Source organism: Venturia canescens, chromosome 8, assembly GCF_019457755.1.
Source record: "Venturia canescens isolate UGA chromosome 8, ASM1945775v1, whole genome shotgun sequence".
Taxonomy (NCBI): Eukaryota; Metazoa; Arthropoda; class Insecta; order Hymenoptera; family Ichneumonidae; genus Venturia; species Venturia canescens.
The window spans coordinates 21,720,557-21,746,282 of NC_057428.1; the positions used below are offsets into that span (position 1 = coordinate 21,720,557).

Genomic DNA, 25,726 nt, shown 5'->3' on the forward strand with positions numbered 1-25,726 from the left:
TTGGTCATTATTGCCTTTCCCCTTTGATATTTTCGCAAATGTACTACAAAATAGCACAGCGTATATACATTATATTCATGAGTCATACACCGATGGTCATCACACAGGCACGGACAACCTAACCGGCGTGTATATTGAAATTATTTATATCTGTGCTAAACCATATATATATCGTCACCGCGCGGAAGCAGAGGAATATTTTTCTCCACCCCGGAATTGTCGACCATGAAGGTTTTCTGTTTTACGGAAATAGATTTCAATGATAAAAAGAACATGATTCTACACAATTAATGATTTTCATATTGGCTTTTGCTTATTACTCTTAGAAATTATGAAAAATAAAAAAAAAAATCTGACCGAGATATGAAACAATGGCAGCATGGAGATGGATTAACGTCTAATAATTCGTCAGAATGTAATATGATCGAGATTTATGACGCAGAGAGAAGCAAGGCGTCAGAGTAGAAATGCTACGTAATATCATGCGCTACACAACAATACATGTTGGTGAAAAAAAAAGAATAATAGAAACGGTTGAAAGTTGAAGAGTATAGACGAGCGGGACGAGAGGGCCACGTGTTTTTTCTCCCTCGTGTCTCAGGCCTCACTCGCACCTTCTCGATTATTCTAGAATTTAAGCTAGACATTTTTTTTCTCCATAACTGCGCCGAAGCGGCATCCGGTGCGAAAATACTGAGTTGTTCCAACGACGAATTTATAAGAAAGGAAAAAACACAAAAGTTGCACTTTTCCGTTAACTGTGGCATCGTTTAACGTCAAATAATAGCTCAAAATTTAACGAGTATATGAATCAATTATGAAACGATAAGAATCTTTTTCCAATAGCCTCGTTAGTGTTTCTAGTGACTAACGTAGTATAAATATTCCAAGCCAATCGACCCACAGAACGAGCAGAATCTAATCGCCTATTGGTCCAAGAAAGTTTCTGAGGCGGGAAGAACGTTCCAGAAGCGTCCCTTAACAGGGTAATATCTACGGGCGAGGCGCTGCGGACCTCACTCACGTTGCGAATCACCGAACGAGAAACACCTTCGCATCCACTCTTTACACTCGATCAATTTTATCAAAAGACAAACGAGGTAGATAGCTTGTCTTCCATTGACGTGACTTTTTCCAAAGCAAATACGTTTTTTCGCGTTTAAATATTTCTTCTGTGATAAATATTTGTATTTTTGACTCATTATTAATCGGTCGCCTCTTCTGATTGAATTGCACACAGAAACTAAAATGGACAAGGCACCCGCAGTTGGTATTGATCTTGGAACGACGTACTCCTGCGTCGGAGTTTTCCAGCACGGAAAGGTCGAAATTATTGCAAACGACCAGGGTAATCGCACCACACCCAGTTATGTTGCGTTCACCGATACCGAGCGTCTCATCGGAGACGCTGCCAAGAATCAGGTCGCCATGAATCCGAACAACACCATTTTCGGTAAGTCCACCATTTTTTTTTTTTCTACTTTTCAAACACGTTTTTTCTGAGTCATCGTTAACCTTGGCAATCTCGTTCCTTTTCCCTGAACGATAGATTTTTTCATTATTTCATTGTCATCACTTTTCTTTTGTGGGAAAAGCCCAACTTATGACCAGTCCAAATTTGTCTAGTTCAGGAATGAATTTTTTTAATTCCATTTTTCGAGTCAAGACACGCACTCATTCGCAAATTTGCACAGTCATTGGACGCAAAAATTCCAATGCTTGAAAACATGAAATTCCGTAAAATTCATAATTTTTCTTAATATTTTAAAATCCCATTTTTTGCCATAAATAAGTTAGATTCGTAGCATTCAGATTTGTGGAAAAATTGGGTCACAATGAAACAAAGAATTTTCATTTTGATTAAGTATGATTTTGATCATCTAGGACAAGGAAAATGTAAATTTTAAAGCAACAGCCAATTTATGTTCTTAGGTAAAGAAGAGGATTACATTTTTTTTGTGTTTTTGCAATAATAAATTATTGAATGTTATTTGACATTCCATTATTCTAAACACTTGGGAAACAATTTATGTTAGATTTATCTGTTTTTGTGTGAGCCAAGAATATTACAACATGTTGAATTACGTTTATGATTAAACGCAGCACTGGTGAAACCAATAATTAAATTGTTTTTTTACATTTGTTTTAGAATATTTTTTAATATAGCGCACAAGATTCTGTTGATTTTCTGATTAATCTGTTGATTCTCGAATGTAATTGTAGTAAACTTATAAATTCGTTTTGTTGTTTATTTATAGATGCCAAAAGACTGATAGGCAGACGTTTCGACGATGCCACCGTCCAGGCTGATATGAAACACTGGCCATTCAACGTAGTAAGCGACGGTGGAAAGCCAAAGATCGAAGTACAGTACAAAGGGGAATCGAAGACTTTCTTTCCGGAGGAAGTAAGCTCAATGGTATTGGTGAAAATGAAGGAAACCGCCGAAGCCTACCTGGGGAAGAACGTGACAAACGCGGTAATCACAGTACCGGCTTACTTTAATGACTCGCAGCGTCAGGCAACCAAGGACGCCGGCACGATCTCCGGCTTGAATGTATTGCGTATTATCAACGAACCGACGGCGGCCGCGATAGCTTACGGTCTTGACAAAAAAGCTTCTGGTGAACGAAACGTATTAATTTTCGATCTCGGTGGCGGTACCTTCGATGTTTCGATTCTGACGATCGAGGATGGTATCTTCGAAGTCAAGTCGACCGCAGGAGACACTCATCTTGGTGGTGAAGATTTCGACAACCGCATGGTCAATCATTTCGTTCAAGAATTCAAGCGGAAATACAAAAAGGAGCTTACATCTAACAAGCGTTCTCTCAGGCGTTTGAGGACGGCTTGTGAACGGGCGAAGAGAACTCTCTCCTCATCTACCCAGGCCAGCATCGAGATCGATTCTCTCTTCGAGGGTATCGATTTCTACACGTCGATAACCAGAGCTCGTTTCGAAGAACTTTGCGCTGATCTTTTCAGAGGAACTCTCGAGCCCGTCGAGAAGTCTCTTCGCGACGCTAAAATGGACAAGGCTCAGATCCATGACATCGTACTCGTCGGCGGATCAACCCGTATTCCTAAAATACAGAAACTTCTTCAGGACTTTTTCAATGGTAAAGAACTCAACAAATCTATCAACCCTGACGAGGCTGTGGCTTATGGAGCGGCTGTACAGGCCGCCATTCTGCACGGCGACAAGTCTGAGGAGGTCCAGGATCTGTTGCTCCTCGACGTTACACCCCTTTCCCTCGGTATCGAGACCGCCGGAGGTGTCATGACCACTTTGATCAAGCGAAACACGACCATTCCCACCAAGCAGACTCAGACCTTCACCACTTACGCCGACAACCAGCCCGGTGTACTTATCCAAGTTTTCGAGGGTGAGCGTGCCATGACTAAGGACAACAACCTCCTTGGAAAATTCGAACTCACTGGAATTCCACCTTCTCCACGTGGAGTTCCGCAAATCGAAGTAACCTTCGACATCGACGCTAACGGTATCCTCAACGTCTCGGCCATCGAAAAATCGACCGGAAAGGAGAACAAGATTACCATTACCAACGACAAGGGACGTTTGAGCAAGGAAGATATTGAGAGAATGGTCAACGAGGCTGAGAAATACAGGAGCGAGGATGAGAAGCAGAAAGAAACTATCTCTTCAAAGAATGGGCTTGAATCTTACTGCTTCAACATGAAGAGCACCGTCGAGGATGAGAAGCTCAAGGATAAAATCAGTGCATCAGACCGACAAGTCGTCCTTGACAAATGTAATGACATCATCAAGTGGCTCGATGCCAATCAACTCGCTGACAAGGAGGAATATGAGCATAAGCAGAAGGAACTTGAGGCTATCTGCAACCCCATCGTTACTAAACTCTACCAGGGCGCTGGAGGTGCCCCCGGAGGTTTCCCTGGCGGTATGCCTGGTGCACCCGGTGGCGGAGCTCCAGGAGCTGGAGCACCGGGTGCTGGTGGAGCTTCCGGACCAACCATCGAGGAAGTCGACTAAATTCATTTCTTTTCCAACGCGTTCAAAACTCATAAAATAAATAAATAAAGAGACAAAAAAGATAAGATCATAGGACAAATGAATTCAAAACTGTTTTTATTTATTTCCAACTCCTCTCATGATTTCAATATTTTATTCATAGATATGTACCTACGAATAATACTTCTAAACAAAAACATTTTTTAAAAAATTCATGATTTTTGTACATTTGTGGGTAACTTGACAATTTTTAATTCTATTCATTGCGTTATTCGCTATGACTCAAATCTCATTACATTCTTCAATTTAATCGAAACAATTTCCTTGATTAAGTAATAATGGAAGTAAACTAATGGATTTAAAAAATTCAGAAATATTAGAGGCAGATGTGTATTTAGATTACATAGGACTGGAATAATTTTACGGTTCAACAAAAAAATAAAATTCAGATCCCATTGCACACTTTTTCTCTTTGTGTAAACAGTTGATTAAAGATTCCTCTCTACTCATTTTTCATTTCAATAAAGTGAATTGCTTCTGAAAAAATATTTTGAGTTTAACGAAATTGAAATATTCTTTTGATTTTATTGAATGGAACTTCCATTGCGTATAAAATATAAGATTAAAATAAGGAATACTTTGATTTCATGGTAATACTTTATTGCGTTCAAACGAATTGAAATTTTTGGAAAATACGAATGCAAACTTTTGCGGCGGGATTTCTTGGTTTTGGAGCTTGAACAGTATAAATCACGAGGCTCATGGAATATTCTTTGCATCAATCAAAACATGTTTTTATTGCGTTCGAACCATTTTTCATCACGTCGTTATTACATAATAAGAGCCAAAGATGTTTTATTACTAAATTATACCGAAACCTCTGGTAACACAACGAATTAATAAAATTTTTATTACAATCGATAATCAGGCCACAGAAGGGGGGGGGGGGGGGGGGGGCGAGTCAAGAGTTGGAAGTTTGGAAGTGGAGAAATATAGAGCAGCTTGAAAAGCGGCATCATTCTGCGTTTTGTCTTTTTAAATAAATTTTCAGGCGTTAATATTTTTGTTGCGTGGAAACTACATATTTGGAGGAATTCGAAAAAATCTATTAACGATCAAATCGACACCAGAATCTTCAATAAAAAGTTTTTTCGCCGAAAAATCAACTACGTGTGATTACGACGCCCGAGACATGCTGTTAGCGAAGAGAACCGTTGTTTTGCATCTTTTTTTCTTCTTCTTCCCCGACGAATTTACCTCCGCACGATTTTTTCCTGCAATACAACAATTTCAGTATATCATAGATTTGATTTTGATTGTAAACCACATTTTGCTATTTCAACTTCATTCAATTACCAGTTTGGAAAAAGTCTGCGACACTCAACGACTGAGCTAAATCATGGCAAAAGCTCTGATTGTAAGAAGGTGCGGCAGCGGCGTAAGCACCTTCGTCGTCTTCAAGGACCGTGGACGTGCTCGATCGATTGCTCAATGATGAATCAATCTGTGGGTTAATCGATGGCCAAGTCACCGTGTTTTTCGAACTCAAAGGCATTCCTTTATTTTGTAACATTTGAGCAAACGATGGACCCATCGATTGATGTTGCTGATCGACGGAACTGGCTTGAGAAAGATCGAAGTGACTCGAAATAACCAGATTTTTATCTTCCAAGTAACTACCGCGAGAAGGACTGCTCGCCACGCTCGACGTTGCCACAGATTCAGCTGGAGACGGTACGCTTATTCTGTAGAAAAGGTTCGATTGAAGTTATAATATTTGAGGTGGGGATGGTTACAATTCCTTACCCAGTCGATTGAGACTCATCAGGTTGCCATTGGGGAAAGTGTTTTCGGGACTCTATGTGAACTTTGGGAGCTGTAAATTTGCCCATCTGTTTATTTTCCTCCGTTATTATCTTCTTCTCGCGTTTTCTCTCGTCCCTCTCGCGTCTACGACGTCGTTTCTCGCGGTTCCCAACCTGTTCGGCGAAGTAGCCGCGAACCTCGTCGGTTATAAGAGGCGGACCCAACTCAATCTCAGCGATCTCAAAAGTACAAGTCAATGGCAAATGATGGAGATAACGCATTCGACGGCGTAGTTCTTCGCTGAAACTACCGACTTCTTTTTCCAATATTTTACCCCAAATCGTACGAGGACAATTCTCTAAATTTCCATACTGAAGCTCGAGCATCTTGATGTTCATAGCGTGAAGATAAAGATGTTGTCCGTCCATGGCTGTCAAATTGTCCGAAAAAATAGTACCCCATTAATAAAAATACAATGAAAAAATCAATCCAGGAAATCGAAAAAGAATGAAATTACCTTGATAGAAATAAAAGAATTTTGACAAAGCTTGAGGTCCCAGCGACTCAGGAGTTCTATCTTGGACAGAATCAGTGTTTCCCGAATCTCCGGCAGTGTCGTTAATTGTTTCGGTTGGATTTTCAACTGTCAGCTCGTTTCCATTGGGATTTTCATCATCGGATTTCGTCGACTTCTAATAGTAGAGAAAAAAATGGTTAGAACATTGGAGCACCCGCGGTAAAGCGTCACTTCAATTTTCTTCACACTTACTATAACCCCAAAGACTTGCTGTTCTCGAGATGCTAGATCGGCCAATGCTTGCTCAACGAAACAATTTTCTGGTGACTTTGGATCCTCGGTAAGCTCGAGTCTCAATTGAACACGTTCGCTCTCAATAATATCCATGACATCAGAGACGCTGGCGAGCAACAGTTTCGAGTAAATTTCGCGGGAATTCGCCTCAGCAACTGAAGCAAAATTGGTTGGCAAGGTGGTTTCCGTTTCGCACACGGGTACAGCTATGAGAGAGCCACGTTCACGACGCATCAGACGTAGCTTAACTTCGTCACCAACTCCCAAATGATTTTGTGACACTTCGACGAACGATTTCAAGTCCGATTTGTGAACGGATTCGTAACATATCGGACATTTGCGCCAAGCCTTGTCGGAAAGAGCCAGATAATGGAGAATACACGGCCAGCAGTAGACGTGACCGCAACGGGTCATTTTTCCAGCAACTGGAGGATACAGGCAAATTGGACAGGACAATCTTCCAGAGCTGTACATGCGCTGTAAAGAAAAAAATGAATTTGGTTACCCTCTTTCTGCACACGGAGCAAAAGTATTGTATTCAGAAACCAATCTCGGTGAATCCCATAAATTGCCGGTTCTCTTTCAAATATGATACAATAGTTCAGATGATTGTTTGACTGTCATAAAGACTGAAAAATAACTGCATGAAGTGCTGCTGAATAGAATTTGGGGTCTAGGTCCCAAGATCATAGAAAAAACTATGTTGCTGCCAACTCTTTTGAGGATTCAAAAATTTTAACCGAGTTTGCCCTCTGCAGAGTATCTTTGTGCCATGCATTCTTACAATCTGCTCAATGAGATTCCAATCAACGAGGGTGTCAGGATCGGCAAGATGAGCACTGTAATTGGCATTGTCCTTTACCACAAATTGACAACTGAGGAAAAAACAAAGCATTGTAAGAAAAATAAAGGGAATCCAAGGAATAGTATAGGATTCGTACTTGGCCTGTAAGAATTGTTCTTTGTTATATTTGTGGCGATGAATCAGGGGTAACCGACGCTTGTTCTCGGTTGGATCGCCTCTAGTATACGTCCATCCTCCTGAATTGGTGGTGACGTCTCGGGGCGCATAGTGAAAGTTTAGCAGATGATTCAAATTCTGCTTTTTACTTCCTGGAACCATCACCGAGCCGAGCTCAGCGACTTCTTCTTCCTCTACCTATTAAGCATGACAGAGGTTTGTCAACGACTTCTAAGGTTAACTAGCTAAAGAGGGAGAGAAAAGTGAACAAAGCGACACCTTGGTATCCTCCTTTGCACCGCCATGATATAGTCCTTTAGGTTTCGGTCTCTTATCAAAACTTCTCGTTTTCTGCGCATTAGCTTTTTTAGATTGTTGTTCATTTTTATTATAGCCACCTGTTGTCCCCGATGATTCTCGTCTGCGGCAAGTCTTTGGAAAGATTCTGCTACCATTGACGACATCTGCGGCGAAAATAGAAAGCGTGTCATTGGTCGGTGTCCCAGGAGAAATCGAAGGGATTCTATCAAGATAGTCAACAAAACAAACCTTGGTTTTTTTTAGAATCACCAGGACTCGTCCCCTTGGCCGAGGACTGAGTGTATTTTGGTTTTTTGTCCATAGCAAGGCGCTGCTACGATAACGGCCACGCCGACGTTTGCGACAGAGATTATATCTCCTCCGTATGGAGAAACGATTACGCTCTGCAGACCCTTCATTTTCTTCAATAAGCCATGTTCGTCGGTTTCAAAGTGTCAAGATCCTCGAAACGAGAGATCTATCGAGTGTCCTTCGATGCTAGAAGGTCAGAGAGCAGAACGAGGAAAAACGGTCGAAGAGCTTTTGTTAACGCGTTATACGGAGCGAAGGCTGCTGGGGCACTTTATTTAGGGAGAGTATACCACTTCCACCCTCCCTGTCGCCGTTCACCGACGAATTTACGCTGCCGAAACCACCACAATCTCCTTGCGATCCTCTGTCGCTATTATGGCGACGGAATTGTTCTATTTTCCCCTTCCCTGCTGCCCTACCTTCCGATCGTACCTCCAACTTCCGGTTATCGTCGTCCTCCTCCCTCCTCTATGCCTGCTGCCTACTTTGACGGAAGTTATCAAATCAACTATTGAACAAATTACAACTTTTTTTCCGACTCTCTCTGTCCACCGCGTCCGATCAATTTTATTTCCTTTAATTTTATGTATTTGTTTGTGTAGTGATTCAACAAAGTTTCACTCTTCTTGACGAATCAGCTTTCTCTGTTTGACCGCCTTTGACACAAGCAAGGCAAGTTTCGTTCTCGCCGTATCGTATCCATCTCTGTGAATTTAGCCTATCGGATTGATACTCATGTTTTCTGTTTAAATCGTTTGTTGGCAATTTGTCAAAGATTGTTAGATTAACATCGACGTTTGTCAAACATAAATCGATTAGAATAATCAACAACAAAAATCTCAGTAAAGTCGCGTTGGTTGATTTTTTTCAAATAATAATTGTCAGTTCGCATAAGAAATTTCCAAATACGTTTTTGAATTCCACGATTGAAACTTTCGTCGGGTATTCATAAGAAAAATCAATCCAGAGCTTCTTTAACTTTCCCATTTTCCTACCGTTGTAGCAGGCTATTACAAAGATGCATTATATGGCGGTAATTTTGTTTTGAAGGAATTTTCTAGAGGTAGCGGGAGAGATCCTCCAAAATAAGCTGCAGAAACAGGTGCGAGGTGCGAGGCAGGTCAAAAAAATAAAGCCAATTTCAGCACCACAAATTAGTTTCGGTGTATATATATACTTTATTATGGTTTTTCTCTTTTTATTTTTGTACAATACTGTGATATTTTTCACATCGATGAACGATATAGTACAAACATTTCTACCGTGATACACGTCGACCCGTACTATCCTACACTTTTTCATTCTTTTGTATCCTGACATTTTAGTCATTGAGATACATTGGTTTTGTTTTTATTTTCTCAATTCATATCTTCGTACACGATAAACGTTTGTGTGTCTTCAATGATATGTTTCTGTTTTTTTTCTTTTGTTTTATATTCTCTTTTCGTTTTAATACACCTATCAGATATGAAAATGTTGAGAAATTGTATTTTAACACTGCCTATACAGAGAGTATCTTGGCTCGTCTCGATATGCAGCTCACGCAGGCGGTCCATTAATCTCCTTCCACATTGTTTTATTTCTTTCCATACGCCGCCTCTCTACATTTTATCAATCATTCTCCCTTCGCTCACTTTTCCCTCTCCAGCAATACCGAAGGTGAGACCAAGGGTCTTGGCGACCCCTTGCTTCTCACTTTTTTCTATTGCCACCGAATAATATAAGATGCAAAGAGTTGAAAATAGAAATTTATGAAATACAATTTCAGAAAGGGAGATAGAGAGACAGGCAGAAATGCATTCGCTTATGTACACCTCCCAAACGGATGTTCCACTCATTTTTCGTGAAATTCCAAACGCTTCGTTATCAAAGCGAGTTTCAATGAAAAATCTGTGTCAACGAAAGAGAGCGAATATGAAATCCTATTTACAACACCTCAGCATCTTATCAACGCGCCATCAACGATTCCTTTGCAAAGCATTATTGCGTGTCGCTTCACCGCGTAATCCAACGACATACAAAATTTGTTAATTTAATTCAAAATTACCAAGTACAACGATAGGATCGATCGATCAAGTTTCTTCCTTGCAAGTTGTGCACGAAGTATGAACTCTACTCCTTTTAATCACTAGCTTAGTCTGCGGAAAGCATAACTATTTCATATCATAAATCTACGTTCTTTTTTTCTCTTTATTTCTCTCTCTCTCTCTCTCTTCTTTGTATAAACGCGGTTCGCGACTCGGGTATCTCTTTTCTCATTCTTCCTGTAAATCCTGCTTTATCAAGACCTTCCTTCGTTCATCAATTCTTTCGATGTCTCTTCTATACCAAATACTTTGGAAAATTCTCTCTATTTTGTTTTATATACATACGCGTATGTAATATGCGTATAGCGCAATGGATCAGTTATACCTGCCCGAGCTGCCCCTAACATTATTTCTTGTCACTCGTACAAAACAATTGAAAAGGAGAAAAAAATTGAAAAAAAATGAAAAAAAAAAAAAACACATAATTAACGTACAGAAAAATGCGTATATCAAAATTCCGTGTCGTTGGAGGAAGATTGCGTTGATGAAACAATGACAAAGCTCGATCAAACGTGATGATAACACCACCGCAAAAGAATAAACAACTTGATCGAACTCGCGGAAATTTTCATTCCGATCGAACACGCGGGCACGTACAAAAAGTATATCATATTTATATATATATATATATATAAGTAAATGTATATAAAAAACAATGATTCGAGTCGCACTTGAGATAAATACGTAACTCGAACGGAGTTGCGGTTCATCGGTGCGTCGGTTTACAATGAATAAATTATTGTTAAATAGACAGCAGTCTCTTTGTGAAAGATGATTACGAGATGAATAAGGGGAAAGGGATGCTGGGAAAAGATGAGATTGAGAAAATGACAGAGGAGAGCGTGATGTAAATTGGAAATAACGTTTTCCCAAATGTTCAGTCAGAGACGTCGCTTGCTCGTCGATTTTGATAAGTTAAAAAAATACATTTCTCATCATGTTCCATATATATTCCAGAGAGTAAAAGCTACGCTTGAATAATTTTTCTTTTTCCGCTAGCCGAGTTACTTGCCGCGTCATTATTTGTTTTCTCTTTTCTTTCTTTTTTTTTTTTTTTTCGTTCTCGCAGACGTCCTTATCTAGGCTTTGGAAATAAATTTATTTGGCAGAATCGCGATGAGTCTCTTGTCGTAGAAGAGGTAGAACGATCGGTATCGTGATCGAAAACGGGATGGAGAACGTAGGAGTCGTCGAAGCTACGAGAAGGGGTGAGATGACGAGAGGAAAGAGGTCGTTTGGAATAATACTTCGAAGCGCCGAGTATGAGAGGATGCGATGCGAGTCGGTCAATGATACAAGTGGTCCCGGAATTCACGCGCGATCACCGCGAATCGGAGCCGGCTCGAAGCGACTCTCTCGACTACGATGATGGGACCCGTTTCGAATGATCTCGCAATATTAAAATCGTCGTCGTCGTCGTCGTCGTCGTCGTCGTTCTTGACTCTTCGAGCGAAAAAAAAAAATAAAAAAACAAAAAAAGTCGAATGAAAACAACGGAGCCCCCCCATTCGGTTAAATGAGAGAAAAGATAAAATAAAAGAAACGAAAGAACTAAAAAGACAGAGAAATTCAATGTTTGACCTAGAGAACAACGTCGGGCAGGGTACAATGCCACTAGGCGTGCTGAATACCGCGTCTTCCGGTATGATGTCCAACGCCGATCATCGAACCGCCGCCGCCACCACCCATTCCAACCCCACCTCCGCCACCTCCGATCTCCTCGCGGACTATTTTTCTCTCTTTGTAATAAATCTCCTCGCTCTCCTTGTCGCAGAGCAATAAAACCGCTCCTCCGAATAAGAATATCGCGGCGCCCCAACCTACTCCGTACGCCCAGCCAAACTCCCACACCGTTCGATTACCTGCGGAATAAAATCACATTTGTTAATTCGACGATATTTCTCACTCATTTATTTCATTCAAATTTATTCGAAACTTTAACTAGAATTTTAAATATCGTTGAATTTTCTACGAGTACCGTTGAGCACTATAGTTTTATCGTGGGATCGAAATACTCGCACTTTTTCAACACTCACCGAGATTGAGTTCCGCGGCGAAGAACACGGGATATATCACGAGAGCGATGAGGAGCGACACAACTGAAAAATTGATAAACCCATTGGATAATGGACGAGAAGGAAAAAACCATTATTGAGTTTCAACTCGGAATTTAAGATCGTTGCTATACTAACGCGCTAGTCCCATACAGAAAACTGCGATTCTGTAGCATTTGTGTTTGTTCCGGTGATCCTTCGATCGAAGTCCAAGACCCGTGAGAAGTGTTGCCGCGATGTCGGCCAAGAGGCACACGACGCACAGAGCTGCCGCTGCTTTGATGTAACCTATAAAGAGACTCGCGCGGTTACATTTTTACCCTTCGAAGCAGTAGACTTTGGGTCCAACGACATTATTGAAAAATGAAACAAAAAAATGGAGCTCGAATGAAAAAAAGAAATTTCAGAGAAACTTGTTCAATTACACAATTCAACAATGGACTGACCGGCATCTCTCGCGTAATGACATCCCGATGGACCTGGCATGTTGAATGGTAGAGGTGTCGGTGCATCGGGATCTATGCAGTGTGTGAAGAGACCTTGTCTCCATCCAAGAGCCATTAACCACTCGCTCGATGCTAGGCCCATTATCATCAATATGATGACGATTACTCCGCATATGAATGCAATCACCTTGAAGAAAAAAAAACACACACACACACATTTTAGTATCGCAGAACATGGTAGTAAAAAGACGGAAGCGGGAGACACGATTCCAAAATGTTAAGACGAGGAAGTGAGAAAATTGGAGGATGCGTCATTGCTTTGAAAGGCTTGAGCATTCCAAAAAGGCTCGCGCGTATGAGACAAATCGAAGTGACGACGAGCGAGGCGAATTATTGGAACAGGAAATGAGGGAATGGAGGAGGGAGGACAGCGCCATACCTGAGCTATCTCATTCTCCCCCATGTGGTCATCGGCCACTGTGTACATAATCATTGTGACTCTCCGTTTGTTTTCTTCTCTCTGTTGTTTTATTCCTTTTTCAAGGGGGGCGTACGATTCGTTCGAAAAGTTTACAATTCGCGGTAATACGCTTCGTTTTTGTTTACAATACTTGCCCGCTGAAACGCATTCTCCAAGCTCACTGTCTCATCGACGCGTAACATAAATTGCTCTTTCTCAACTACGGCACGTCGTATATGTACAACATCGGTGCACTGTGAAATCTCAATCCTGTTTTTCCTTCTTTCTCTCTCTCTCTCTCTCTCCTTCCCACTGTCTTTGACGCCGATTATTACAAAATTTTAGTTCACCGATATTTAATTTTGAATTCTCTTTAGATGCACTCCCGATCGGAAAAAAATAGGTTGACAAATTGAGAACGCGGAGGTCGAGGGTCACGCGTCAGCCATCTTCGCAGAAGAGTCTGGCAGTTCGACCGAGAATAACGAGGGAGGGAATGTTCTCTTTTTCCTTTTTCTTTGTCGCTCTCTCTCTCTCTCTCTCTCTTTTTCGCTCTTACACACTCGCTCGCTTTCTCAAGGGGGTCGTCGAGCGAATTCGGAGTTCGGAGGGAGGCTGCTGCTACGCTGCCACACCGCCTGACTTTTGTGTCACTGCGCCTGTCGATGCCCGAGGCACGACGCGATGCGCGAGAAATGTTTACGAAAAATTTGTTCGGACGACCGACTTTTTACACACTCGTTGCAACCCGAAAAACACACGCGTCTGTCCGACCGAAAGATTTTTTTTCTCAAATATCGTTTCAAGCTTTTCCCTCTTTTATAACGTCAATATGATTTTTATAAATTTTTTAACACTTCAGGTAGATTGTACGTAGCGAGGTTTCTCGCTACTAGACCATAAAGGTGTAGTTACGCGATATTATTTGGGGGATGCGCGGGTCAAAGGTTACGGCGCATCCCGGAGCTTTTCTCGAAATACTCATGCGCGATATGAACCCCATTTAACCGTCTTGATATCGCCCGTATTACATGAAGCTGCTTGCACTCGCGGAGGCGTCCCTCTACCTGATACACAACCTTCGCAACCCTTTCGTATACTACGCCAATCGTATGTTTATCCGCTCACTTCGATTTTCCCATATAAATAACATCGTATTTATCTAATTTTTATCGTTCCCAGATCAGCGGGAGAGCACAAGAGCGCGGGGGGAATGAGAACGAAAGGAGAAAAAAGAGGGAAGATTCACGCGCGATATGTGACATCCGACTACTCTTACCTTGAGAGGCCTTGTGATTGTGACAGTCTCGATGGTCGTCGCCTGAGGCATCTTTATTTCCTCCTCGTATTTTCTCTGACTAGGCGGAACGTATATCGGGCCTGATATTTCGAAAGAAGGACAAATTAGAAGAAATTATGACGCGTGAGTAGCGAGGACCGCTTCTATATAATCTTATCTATATGCGCATACACATATTTCGTCAACGGACCTGGTTTCGTCAGGTACAAAAGCAGAATGAAAATATATTCCGAAACATTCACCGCATGCAAAAGTTGGAGGAGGGAAGAAGAAAAAAAGCATCTGTCGCTGATTCTCTTTAGCGAATACTTGACGAAATTGTAAAGAAAAAACAGGCCCAACGGTTGTTTCTTTCTTCAAATTTTAGTACTGTATGGAACACGCACTTTCGCTCTCCATCGCAGACACGTTCGTTCTTTTCGGAGCGGTATGGCCGTTGCAAAAACTGCGTTACAAACTAACATTATCGTCGATCACGCTGGTTTAATCCCGACGGAGCACTCTCGGTGACGAACCAGCGGTAGCTATACCGTCGATTACTCAAATGTATGAATAAACTTTTCCTTATTCATATATCTGAGCTGTCTGTCCGCTTAGCGAATCTTAATGTGTTTACTACACGAGAACGCGCGATGCTGCTCGTTGCAGTCTTACGAGGTTTACGAGAACGATGGTTCTCTTCTACTAGGCTTTACTACAGCCTGCGGTACAGCCACCGCCACTTGGGACTTGGGACACGGTCGTCTACGTACGGTGTGTGACTGCTTCCCTCCCCGTTGCCCCTTCTTCCTTTATTCATCACGACCATACCACCATACTTCCAACGCGAATGACTGTTTCGCATGACGTCACAAAGAGAACCGGGACGCCACGACGAATACGTCCTCGTCGCCCGCTTCTCTTTTACACGTGGTCAACTTTTTCAGGATGGGTCGTACTAACATCAACTTTGGTTCTCCCCACTTCAATTTCAGACCCTGCGAGCCTGCTGCAACTCGCATTTCGCTTTTCGCTCGGCATTATACCGGGTTTCTTCGAGCCAGAGTCGAGGCACTTTCGAGTGGAGTAGCATCGACGAAACATATCCGCTGCGAGGATACAATGGGATCATCGATTTGTTACGGCAAAAAAATCGAAGAGTCGAGGCGCTCGAAAACACATACAAGCATCACGCGTTCTTGTTACAACGCACGCCTGCGCCTTTTTAAATTCCACCGTCAACCTGTTGAACGCACGGCTAAAATAATAACTGTGAGTACTCGCTCAATTTCATCCGTTCGAATCTATACTCTTTTTTTATCTTCGTGTGCAATCCTCTTAACCACTTGACTTACAGACCCTTTGCAATCGACTGGTCGCATTACTTTCATACTTTGAGTGTTTCCAACACAAAAATATCGTTCATAGGTTAAACACGTGCAGAGTGCTGAAGCCCGCTGGGTTCACTTCATAACCTATTCACTGTGGCCACATTTTCTCTTTTTTTAATTATCGTGGATATAGATTATTAAAGTATGAATAGTGATAAAGAAAATGCGTGAATCGAATTATTCACTTTGATTTATTGTCGACCGTGAAAAGAACGTCGACAAAGTCACGGTTGCTGATTCAAAGTCAAACAGTTGAACGACAATATATAGCTGTACTCATTTCTGGTTGGATCTCATAATTTTCCATGATTTGCACTACTGATCAACCATAATATATAGGAATCATTGGAGCTTTATCCTATTTTACTCATACTCATTCATAAATATTGTTCTTGTCACAGATACCGTAATAGAGGAAACTACACGTTTTGGGTATGAATCCACAATCAAGAAGCAGAAATTTCCTAAGAATACAGCCCATTCATGTTCAATTGGTAAATATTCTTTACCTCACTGTCAAATTCTCAGTAACCACTGGAACAATAACATGATGAGATTCAACCGAATCATTGATAACGTGATATATAAAAAATTTACATGCACTACCAACTGAAGCTGTATACTGATATTTTGTGCACACATTTCCATTGCTCTATAACTATTCAAAATAAGATATTTTTGTTGCAGATTCCTCATGAAAGAAGCATATTATTATGCATATTAAGCAACGATCAAAATTTTTATATGGTGAGCATACTTTTGAACATTTTTATGATTGAATCGTTCAACGATCCGAGTCGCAGTTATGATGACACCTAACCGAATCATTGAATACATGATATATACAAAAATTACATGCACTACCAACTGAAGCAGCGCATATATATTTCACATAAAATTTTGTTCCTCCGTGACGTTTATGCTCACCAATCATTTTTGTTGCAGGATCACAAATAGAAACGGAGACTGCTCGTTGCTAGTTCACATTTTTTCTTTCGGTCAGTATATTATGTTTTTTGTTAAAATTATTAAAATTTAGATATTTCATTCATGATGTTACCAAACCGAATCATTGAACACGTGATATATACAAATTACATGCACTACCAACTGAGCAAATGCGATCCAAGATTTATTTTTCCAATCTACAAAAGTTTAGATTTTTCAAGAAAATGTATGTGTTACAGATCAGGATCAATGAATTTCCGGAAGAATCCTGCGTAACAAAATCATCACACTCCGAATGTGGTTAGTATGAGTTTTTAACAAATCTCTTTAATTGACGAGTTTATTTAATGATGATACCAAACCGAATCATTGAACAAGTGATATATACAAATTACATGCACTACCAACTGAAGCAAAAATTCCAATATGCAAATCGTGAAATTACGAGAATGCACAAGTATTTTCATCAGTGTTGTTATTGCGTTACAGAAAAATTGAGTTCATCCAACACGCTGGTCCTGGTTTCTCCACTCCATGGAAATTTCCTGCAGTTAGGAAAATCGCTTTAATGGTGCGTGTGGATGGGATTTGAGTAAATTCATTGCTGCAATATCGTTTTTGTAATCAGGTTGGCAATGCTAAATATTTAATCGATTTAATAACAGTTTTACAAATTTGACAGAGTATCATTATTTGCTATAGATGGAGCGAAAACGGGAAAATGAGGCGTTTATTCCGTAGAATCAAACAGCAGATGTACAGCAGATGTTGGAGAGTAAGAAGTTTTTTCTTGTTTTTCATGAAATAAAATTTCGTTTTGAGAAACTAGAGTTTGAATGATTGCCTGGGTGTCGAATCGAATCCTTGCGCCAAATTCCTTTCATTCTGACCTTTTTTCGATCCAACAAATGCAGCTCGAAAAATATCTTTTTTGCAATGACATTTCCAGAAGGAGTACAAAAAGAACTCAATGAATAATCTTTAAATAATAAATATTCGTATTCTCGTGTTTTTCGATTACACGCTACTCATCGTTTCTATAAATACAAAAAAAAGAGAACGAAATATTAACGCGGCAGGGTGTCAGCTCGACCCAGAAGCTACTCTCTGCTGTGTCAACTGTGCCGCGCAACTCGCTATTGTTTAACTCTTCAAGCGTAGCAACTGTACCCTGTGCAAAGTGCCCAACCGTATCAACAGCACCTAGCTGTATCTGGAGTTTTGTATCTGGACTATCGACGATAGTACCGATACAAAGATGTCAGTAAAATTGGAAACAAGTCCTGGTGATACAGTCGCAGCGTCTCAGCAGTTGTTAGCCATGAGCGATTCGAATTGTATTGAAACAAGAACTCACTCGTTTAAGAAAAATGTTACAAGGAAGTTTGCTGCTGATGCTCAGATACTCGCCGAGCACAGGAAAGCAAAGGATAAAATTCCAAATCCTCCTGGCCGATCAAAAGTTGTGAACATGTACTACAGAGGCTTTAAAGGTGCAACTAAACGGTCGGAAAATCCAAGAAAACCATCTCCATCGGAACCATCGAAACAAAAACTTGTGTATTATATCTCTAGTAACAATGAAACGACCACGAACAAGCGCACAAGAAACAAAGAACGCCGAGCCCGATTATCGGATGACGAAGGTGACGATGGAAAAGAGGAAGAAATTAAACAGCTTAACGAGTATCGCAGCATCAGCAAACTTTGTTGTAACATTTTTGTAACAACTATCGTCGATAGTCCAGATACAGCTAGGTGCTGTTAACACGGTTGGGCACTTTGCACAGGGTTGCTACGCTTGGAGAGTTAAACAATAGCGAGTTGCGCGGCACAGTTGACACAGTAGAGAGTAGCTCTGGGTCGAGTTGACACCCTGCCTATTAACGCACTCTCAGTAATCGTAACGAAGATTTTGCGATGAAAATACAGTATTTTTCTCGCCAAGAAGAGAATATTGCTCTTCGAGAACGTTGTCCATTTTTTCGGAGGGATATTACTATGTACATAACTGCCACTAGCTCGCATTTTCATTTTTGATAGAGATCAATTCCCGTTGCCGCAACACAATCATTTACGTATCGAATAAAAATCAATCTCTACGCCGACGAGCGTATAGATTTAATTTTGATTTCTTTTTTTTTTTTTGTAATTTTCAGCTCTCATACGTGAGAAGGGTTTTTAATCAAATAGTTTCAACAATTGTAAAATGTAAAACGCAGAAACATTTCATAACGATTTTATCTATTTCTAACATGGCTCTATTGGATGCTTCCATCCAAATATTTTAACATTTCAAAGGTTACATCTATCTATATTTATATCGGTCTAATTTACTTACTCGAGGAACGGCCGTAAAAACAAAAAAAAATCATGTACACAAGTCGCATCGCATTATCGAGCTTTTGGATCAAGTAAAGGAATGATTAATATCGAACAGATTTGCTATTTCTTCTCGGATAAAGGGACACTGACAGAACAACAATTCTCGGTATGAAATACATCAAAAAGATACGACGATGTTGCAAAAAACCTATATTTATCCGTAAGGTGAAAAAGGCCGATAATTTCGGAGGTCCGTTGAATTATTTGTCTTTTGATTTTTTTATTGGACTACTATTTATCTGTACGAATGTTTTTCCAAATGAAATATTAAGTCTCGTTCGATTCTTTTAACTTTATTACTGATCTCTTTGGTGATTCCCAATTTTACCAAATTGATTTTCCCAGTCTTTCACGAGAATCAACCCTTTTTTGTACGAACCGATAACAGGTATCTCGCGATTCTTAACAACGGTCACATTAGGCGACGGGTAAAAAAAATCAAACTTTGATTAAAGCTCACTCCCTCTCTATTTCTCTGTTTTTTCCCTCATTCTGTTCTCTCACTGCAGCTCAGATCTATATCGGGGTTAAAAAAGGCACTGTTTCGAAAATATAATACATGGCTAGATACATAACAGAATGTATGTATACACATATAATACCAAATGAGATTCCTAAGGAGCGTCGTTTATACATTATAAACAAAGTTCAATATAGTACGTGAGCACCAAACACTAAGAATTCTCGAGCCGCTTATTCAGAACCCGGAGGGAAAAGGAGAGCGAGAGAGAGAGAGAGAGAGAGACGGCTCCTCTACATACGTATTCACAGACGATACGAGTGGGATAAATAATATATACATATATCGACGCGAAAGCTCTTGGTTTGATACAGTAGAATTTGAAAAAACTTCAAGTATACGTTTTGATTATTTTCCCAGATAAAATATTCAGGATCGGTATTGACGAGGGAACCGTTACGGGATCATAATTTCATTTCCCAAAGGACAATGTGCGCGTCGTTGCTATTGGTAGGGTCCTTAAAGTTATACGTAGACTTTGGACTTTTGTCGGGAACGGTCGCAGCGTTCTGCTGTCTCCAATTGACGTAACCCCGTCCACCCATGAGGGTCAGTACCGTCCTCTTGGGTTGATCGGCTTGTATATTCGTACTTTTGCCAATTTTTTTCACACTCGGAGGTTTCAACTTGAGGGTAGCTCCCGAGTTATTCGCAGTGGCCTCGGGAATGCTCGTGGTAGTGGTATGATTGTTCACGAGTATGGGATTGTCGTAGGGTCCGCTGCGACTGGCGTTGCTGCTGTTTCGTGATAATTTTCCCGCTTTGATGGACAAATTTTCCTCCGATCCCGAGGACGTGTACAGAGAACTGGCGTGAGAATCGACCGACCAGTTTGAAAGATCGAGCGACCTCGGCCGCGTTATCTTCATTTTTAATCGACGATCAAGCGTACTGACTTTGTTGGGTATAGCGGCCAATTCGGGATCGCTCCTCCTGAGGCTCTCGTATACCGGATCTATACCGGAGCTATTTTCATTCTCGTAATCTTTGACGTACATGAGTTCCCCGTAGAGTCCGTAGACGTCGCAATTTTCACCGGAGCTCTGAGAACTAGTGATGGAAGTCGACAGAAATCCTCCTCCGCAGCCCAAGCCGCGAGGCAACGTTTTCGAACCTCTGTAATCGTTTTCTTTGCTCCTTTTGCGCCGTAGCATCACCGGACTACCGGCCAATTGCTGCTTGAGTTTTCCGACGTTGTACGAAAATGAGGAATCGAGACTGGCGCGATCTCGGTTTTTTTGATTCAATTGTTGTTCCGTGCCTCCCACACCGCTCACGCTCTCTTTCGTCCGTAGCTGCAACACGCTATTTTCGTCTTCCTCAATCGTGTCTTCTCTGCTGGCAACGTTTGCGAGCGTAGTCGCAACGCTCTTTGTATTATTGTTTTGGATCGCGAGCAAAAACGTGATAGGACCGAAATGCGCGTGGTAAGAGATGTTGACGCGTCCGCTTATGATCGGCACGCCTTCGAGCCTCGGCAGAGGTATCGTTAAACTTATTCCGACGTTCGTACCGACCCACAAGAGTCCCTTGCACGCCATCAACGCCGTCACAGTCACAGCCGTTTGATTGTTGTTCAAATTGTCTCCGCAACAATTACTCGATCCGCTACCACCGCCACTCCCGCCGCCGCCGCCGCCGCCACCCGACTTTGTCACTCGAAGTACGTTCGAAGCGATGTTTATGTCTTGGAGATGCTTGAAGGTCTCGGTGTGGTAGAGGCAAACGGTACTCGAATTTTTCAACGCAACCCAGAGGCCTACGCCCGAGTGCGCCATCAGTTTGACGTTGCCCACGTGCTCGTGCTGTGCGCTGAAGCTCTTGCTGATCTCACCGCTCGTTCCATTAAGTACCCATACTTTTTTGCCGCAAGCCGCGTAAACGGAGGCATTTATCGGCATGAGAGACGCGACCGGATCCGTTCCGAGGGTTATCACTGTTGGATCGCGAAGAAGCCACGTCCCGTCGTCCATTTGTCGTTTGAACATAAGAACGGAGCCCGTGCCCAAGGCGACGAAAACATTGTCGCAATGGTGCTTGATCTGCACGACTGGTCCGGGCACTGCATAATTGCCCAATTCTTCCTGTTTCTCGGGCTCGGAAGCCGCGTAAATGATTATTTTTCGAGAATCAGTACCCATCCAAACGAGATCGGCTGAGAGAAGTCGCCGCTGCTTCGCTGTTGAGTCGCTGCTCGAAAAACAACCTTTCACAAATTCTACCGCGGCGACCCTCGTCTCAACGAGATCGAACGTAGTTATCTGCTTCAACGAGGTCGACGTTGCGGTCGTTGATTGACCGAATACCGTCACGTGACTCGAGACTCCGTCACCCGTGCAAATCCACAGATAACTCTGATTTCTGCCTCGTCTCCGAGTGGGACGGGGATTTTGAGTCGTGTAATAACACCCGCAGCGAACCTCTGACTGATACTGCGAGCGATAAACCGGTTGGGAACTCACGAACAGCGGCATCTTCGTCGATGGCCTCTGCTCTTGCTCCGGCACTTCCCACGAAGGAGAATTATTCGGATCCAACGCCAATTGGGCCAGTCTCAATTCCGTTATCCAGTCTTTCTTCACCAGAGGATTCTCCGTTTGAAAAGTGTACATCTGGCCTTGTTTCGTCAACAGTTGCAAACAGCAGCTGTCCGCCCACACCATATCCTCGTCTTTTTGTTGTATCGATGATTGTATCGACTGTAATATTTGCTTCGTCCTTTCCGGTGTCATACCCTGTGTGACATTGTAATGGTTTTGTGTTATTTCTCTTGTCAAATAATACCACACAACGGTTAGCCTTATAAATTCTATCGAGCTACACTCAATGATTTCAAGTTTCATCGTATTACTCGCCTCATAAGTTCCCTTCAACTGGCCAACCAGATCGCTTATCCTCGACATTACTTCGTAATCGTGCATAAGGTCGTTCATCTCCACGCAAAGACTGTCCGCTCCCGCTTGGCCACCCTCGCCACTTCCGCCGCTGCCGCTTCTCTCAGACTTCAGACTTCCTCCCTTGTTCAATCCGGCAGTTAGCAAGCGACTCAAAGTTGGTGATGTGCTGGTGTCTTGTATCTACGAAAAGCAAAAATCGTCAGTATTTTACGTCCAACAAAGGTTTTTCAACGAGCATGCGTCGAGAGAGGACGGATGTCCGATGATTTTACCTCGATGTCGGACACCGGGTACGTCCATTTCAAGGTCAGTCTCTCGCTACCGGAAAAGTCTTCGACGGATCTTGGTGCAACGGAAACGCAAACGACCAAGTCGTTGAGTAAAAGCAGTCTTCTTCTCTTTGATTTCGTCATCATACCGCTCTGATTGAATTCCTGCAAAAAGGACATTTCAGCATTGAAATGTTGACGGACTGCGCGGGGCGAGGAGTGTCAGAAAAATATTCTCCTTTACCAATTGCGTTACGTTATCCTCCCTTATGAGGTAACGAGAGGAGGAAGAGAGCGGTCGGTGTGCCAACTTGCCGGAAACGTGTCTGAGCATCTCTTTGAAAGCTTGAAACTGTTCAGCTTCGCGTTTCCTCTCGTTCAACATTTCAGCGAGACTCTCGAGCTGCGTCAGCGCCAACTGCAGCGACATCCTGTCGTGGTGTCCCTGAGGCGTGTGTTTCAGGAGATCCTGAATCAGAAATGAAAATATATAAATAAAATGAAAATGTTTGGAGCGAGAAGGGCTACCACCTCGAGACCCGATTCCCGTGCGTACTACTCACTTGTAGAAACAATATAAACTGTGGAAACCTCTGGACCGGCTTCACCATCAGCCCGAAGAATGATAGCCTGTCGTGGGCACTTATTTGCTTCACCTGAACGCGCAACACCAACGAGAAAATGAGAGAGAAAACGCGTTATTTATATAGTCGGTATTATTTTCGCTTTTACTTTTTTGTCCTGGTCGTGCTCGTGGCTCACCTTGAAGAAATCGGCAAGCGCAGTTTTTCTCTTGGATTCCTGCTTGGCAAGATCCATGGCGACGGAAAAATTATTGATAAAACCGCTGTATATGTCGAGTACGATGGCTTTGCTGAAACTGGCGACAAAGACATCTCCGAGTTTTTCGTCCTTGTCCCAGGATCTGACGCACTCGGCGAGTGCTATTCTGAAGATGGTGTGACACTGAAGAATCTCGGGCAGCCGATGAAAGAGAGTCGCGATTTTCGTCTGACTGAGCACCGGCGGGGAAGATTCCTCCAGAGGTTTTTTATAAACCTGTACACGTAGTACGTATGTTTATTATAATTCACGCGTCTTTGTCAGACTCGTCGTTGATGTTGAGCCATCGGAATGAGAATTCTTACGTTAACGAGCCTCTGAAGGGTCGCGACGTAGCTGTTCTCCGAGTGGACAATCGCGGCAACGATGTGACGTCTTTTCAGCTGTTGAGCCGTCAGATTCGGGGGTGCAGGAGGAAGGCTCGGTGGTGCCTGTCTCCGTTGTTGCATACACCGAAATTGAACCATCGCGCCGTTCTCCTCTTCGACCTACAATCGTTGAGGATAAAATCGATTGTGATATAGCAGCGGGTAAAACAGTGTCAAGGGAAACCGCGCGAGCGAAAAAAGAGTCGTATATTTATTGTCTCGATTTCCATCAACAACGTCGCTCGTTATTTGTCAGTTGGAAATTGTTTTCCCGTTGTCTGAATGCGGCGTGTCGGAAAATAGTGTTTGCGATGGGTTACCTCGCTCAACTGAGGCATCTGCGGCGGCGGTGCCTTTATCGGACTCGTCAGGGACACGGTGTCCGACGTATCGACGTCGTATTGATGAGTCGAGCCTCGTCGGATGCTGAACCATCGTGCCAGACGACCCTGTCCTCCCACGGGGGAATCCAGACTTTCCGAATTGCCCAGTCTCATGTTTTGCGATCTCCACTTGTCGCACAGAGTTCTCGCCTTGTGCAGCGTGTTTCTCAACTGACAATTGCTCCTGCGACAACGTCCATCTCGTTAATTCGGTCGTCGGAGGGAAGGATAATCGTAGGTGAATTTGAAAAAGGCGCGCACTCACTTGACACTGACGTTGCTCTTTTCGCTCTCATCGTCCGAGGACAGATCGTGATCGGAGGCCGAACACCACGAATCTTCGCTCCTGGCGGACTGGGCCGAAGCGTTGGATCTCGTGCTCTCGAGGATCGGATGTTGTTTGCTCGCAGCCTCCATTCTCGTTGCTTGCGGTGGTCCTACGTCATCCCAGGAACGGCACCTTGACCGCGGCTCATCTAAACATTCCCAATTACCAACACACCGATAAATAGAGTGTACAATTTTGAGCACGCGCTATCCAAGATCATCCTCTCGTCGGAGAAAATCATTTTTCTTTTTTTTCGTCACTCCAGCGCGGAGTTCGCTTTGAAATGGTTGAACAAATAAGGGAGTAGTTAAAAGTTTTGAAGGAGTTGACAAACCGGGCAACGCGGTCTGCGGGGAGCATGCTGAAAATTGAGGAAAAAAGGATAAGTTAATTGGTGAGGCAATATCGGCAAGAGCTGCGGCGACGAGAGCGCGCAGAGCACTCGAGATAGCTGCGTGGGTAGAAGGTGCGAGGAACAGGTTCCGCGACGAGTAGGTGGTTTCGGGTGCTCGAGGCGGAGAAGGAACGAGAGCTCCGAACGCTAAACAAATCAGAATACTCTCGCGTACGTCACCGTATTACAAGGCGCACACATTTGCGGTGACATTCTGAACGCCCGGTGCGCCGGACGATAAAAAAATCATCTATCGAGAAACATACGCGGAACGAGTCATTCGCGGTCAGTGAGGGAAGTGCCTATTTATAAAAACCACGATATATTTGCGTTCGTCTCGAGCGGGGAAAGACTCAAGGTCACACGGGAGGGTATGGAGCGCGAGAGAAATTCGGTTGAATTTCTTCGAGAGATGAATGAAACGTGCGACGCGACCATTCCTCCATAGGAGGAATGTGCCTCGAAACGAGGATGCTTCGATCGAGACGCG

General features: G+C 42.6%; 4 protein-coding genes and 1 long non-coding RNA gene across 10 annotated transcripts in view; 2 read left to right on the forward strand and 3 right to left on the reverse strand.

Annotated features, from left to right (window-relative positions):
- Positions 1 to 944: 944 nt before the first annotated feature.
- Positions 945 to 4,098, forward strand: Hsc70-4 (Heat shock protein 70 cognate 4). Its single transcript, XM_043425604.1, has 3 exons — positions 945 to 1,100; positions 1,241 to 1,453; positions 2,259 to 4,098. The coding sequence occupies exons 2-3, from the start codon at positions 1,249 to 1,251 to the stop codon at positions 4,013 to 4,015; spliced, it is 1,962 nt and encodes a 653-aa protein (XP_043281539.1). The 5' UTR covers positions 945 to 1,100; positions 1,241 to 1,248; the 3' UTR covers positions 4,016 to 4,098.
- Positions 4,099 to 4,763: 665 nt separating this feature from the next.
- Positions 4,764 to 8,616, reverse strand: LOC122414380 (RING finger protein 10). Its single transcript, XM_043425603.1, has 9 exons — positions 8,122 to 8,616; positions 7,852 to 8,036; positions 7,553 to 7,770; positions 7,396 to 7,486; positions 6,570 to 7,088; positions 6,318 to 6,492; positions 5,801 to 6,230; positions 5,351 to 5,739; positions 4,764 to 5,268 (listed from the first exon to the last, which is right to left on the reverse strand). The coding sequence occupies exons 1-9, from the start codon at positions 8,192 to 8,194 to the stop codon at positions 5,171 to 5,173; spliced, it is 2,178 nt and encodes a 725-aa protein (XP_043281538.1). The 5' UTR covers positions 8,195 to 8,616; the 3' UTR covers positions 4,764 to 5,170.
- Positions 8,617 to 9,342: 726 nt separating this feature from the next.
- On the reverse strand, positions 9,343 to 15,059 carry LOC122415357 (transmembrane protein 47). 2 transcript variants are annotated; one of them, XM_043427440.1, is made up of 6 exons: positions 14,918 to 15,059; positions 14,511 to 14,611; positions 12,772 to 12,958; positions 12,464 to 12,613; positions 12,308 to 12,370; positions 9,343 to 12,133 (listed from the first exon to the last, which is right to left on the reverse strand). In XM_043427440.1, the coding sequence occupies exons 1-6, from the start codon at positions 14,928 to 14,930 to the stop codon at positions 11,886 to 11,888; spliced, it is 762 nt and encodes a 253-aa protein (XP_043283375.1). In that variant the 5' UTR covers positions 14,931 to 15,059; the 3' UTR covers positions 9,343 to 11,885. The 2 variants fall into 2 exon arrangements, with proteins under 2 accessions (XP_043283375.1, XP_043283376.1); XM_043427441.1 differs by lacking the exons at positions 14,511 to 14,611; positions 14,918 to 15,059 and adding an exon at positions 13,211 to 13,736.
- On the forward strand, positions 14,172 to 17,674 carry LOC122415359 (uncharacterized). 3 transcript variants are annotated; one of them, XR_006261905.1, is made up of 10 exons: positions 14,172 to 14,341; positions 14,414 to 14,654; positions 14,735 to 15,284; positions 15,506 to 15,782; positions 16,303 to 16,395; positions 16,589 to 16,648; positions 16,847 to 16,899; positions 17,089 to 17,149; positions 17,339 to 17,477; positions 17,552 to 17,674. It is a non-coding gene; the product is annotated as an uncharacterized lncRNA (long non-coding RNA). The 3 variants fall into 3 exon arrangements; XR_006261904.1 differs by lacking the exon at positions 14,735 to 15,284; XR_006261906.1 differs by lacking the exon at positions 14,735 to 15,284 and having other exon boundaries at positions 17,339 to 17,420.
- Positions 17,462 to 25,726, reverse strand: part of LOC122415355 (rho guanine nucleotide exchange factor 10-like protein) — a 29,891-nt gene continuing 21,626 nt past the window's right edge. For all 3 annotated transcript variants that reach the window (XM_043427437.1, XM_043427436.1, XM_043427438.1), the window contains 9 exons: positions 24,780 to 24,990; positions 24,452 to 24,698; positions 24,069 to 24,251; positions 23,683 to 23,979; positions 23,484 to 23,576; positions 23,165 to 23,389; positions 22,924 to 23,085; positions 22,610 to 22,831; positions 17,462 to 22,489 (listed from right to left, as the gene is read on the reverse strand). In XM_043427437.1, the coding sequence (XP_043283372.1) occupies positions 20,159 to 22,489; positions 22,610 to 22,831; positions 22,924 to 23,085; positions 23,165 to 23,389; positions 23,484 to 23,576; positions 23,683 to 23,979; positions 24,069 to 24,251; positions 24,452 to 24,698; positions 24,780 to 24,990 (3,971 nt within the window). In that variant the 3' untranslated portion in view covers positions 17,462 to 20,158. The remainder of the gene's footprint in view (positions 22,490 to 22,609; positions 22,832 to 22,923; positions 23,086 to 23,164; positions 23,390 to 23,483; positions 23,577 to 23,682; positions 23,980 to 24,068; positions 24,252 to 24,451; positions 24,699 to 24,779; positions 24,991 to 25,726) is intronic.

What these genes read in the sequence shown, in the direction of transcription:
- Hsc70-4 (XM_043425604.1), top strand. Translation starts at nt 1,249, where the DNA reads ATGGACAAGGCACCCGCAGTTGGTATTGATCTTGGAACGACGTACTCC. An exon ending in TCCGAACAACACCATTTTCG is followed by an intron (nt 1,454 to 2,258) that starts GTAAGTCCACCA and finishes GTTTATTTATAG; the next exon opens with ATGCCAAAAGACTGATAGGC.
- LOC122414380 (XM_043425603.1), bottom strand. Translation starts at nt 8,194, where the DNA reads ATGGACAAAAAACCAAAATACACTCAGTCCTCGGCCAAGGGGACGAGT. An exon ending in AGCAAGTCTTTGGGGTTATA is followed by an intron (nt 6,493 to 6,569) that starts GTAAGTGTGAAG and finishes CTCTACTATTAG; the next exon opens with AAGTCGACGAAATCCGATGA. An exon ending in CGCAGACTTTTTCCAAACTG is followed by an intron (nt 5,269 to 5,350) that starts GTAATTGAATGA and finishes GTTGTATTGCAG; the next exon opens with GAAAAAATCGTGCGGAGGTA.
- LOC122415357 (XM_043427440.1), bottom strand. An exon ending in TTTCTGTATGGGACTAGCGC is followed by an intron (nt 12,371 to 12,463) that starts GTTAGTATAGCA and finishes TCAATTTTTCAG; the next exon opens with TTGTGTCGCTCCTCATCGCT. An exon ending in CGCCGCGGAACTCAATCTCG is followed by an intron (nt 12,134 to 12,307) that starts GTGAGTGTTGAA and finishes TTTATTCCGCAG; the next exon opens with GTAATCGAACGGTGTGGGAG.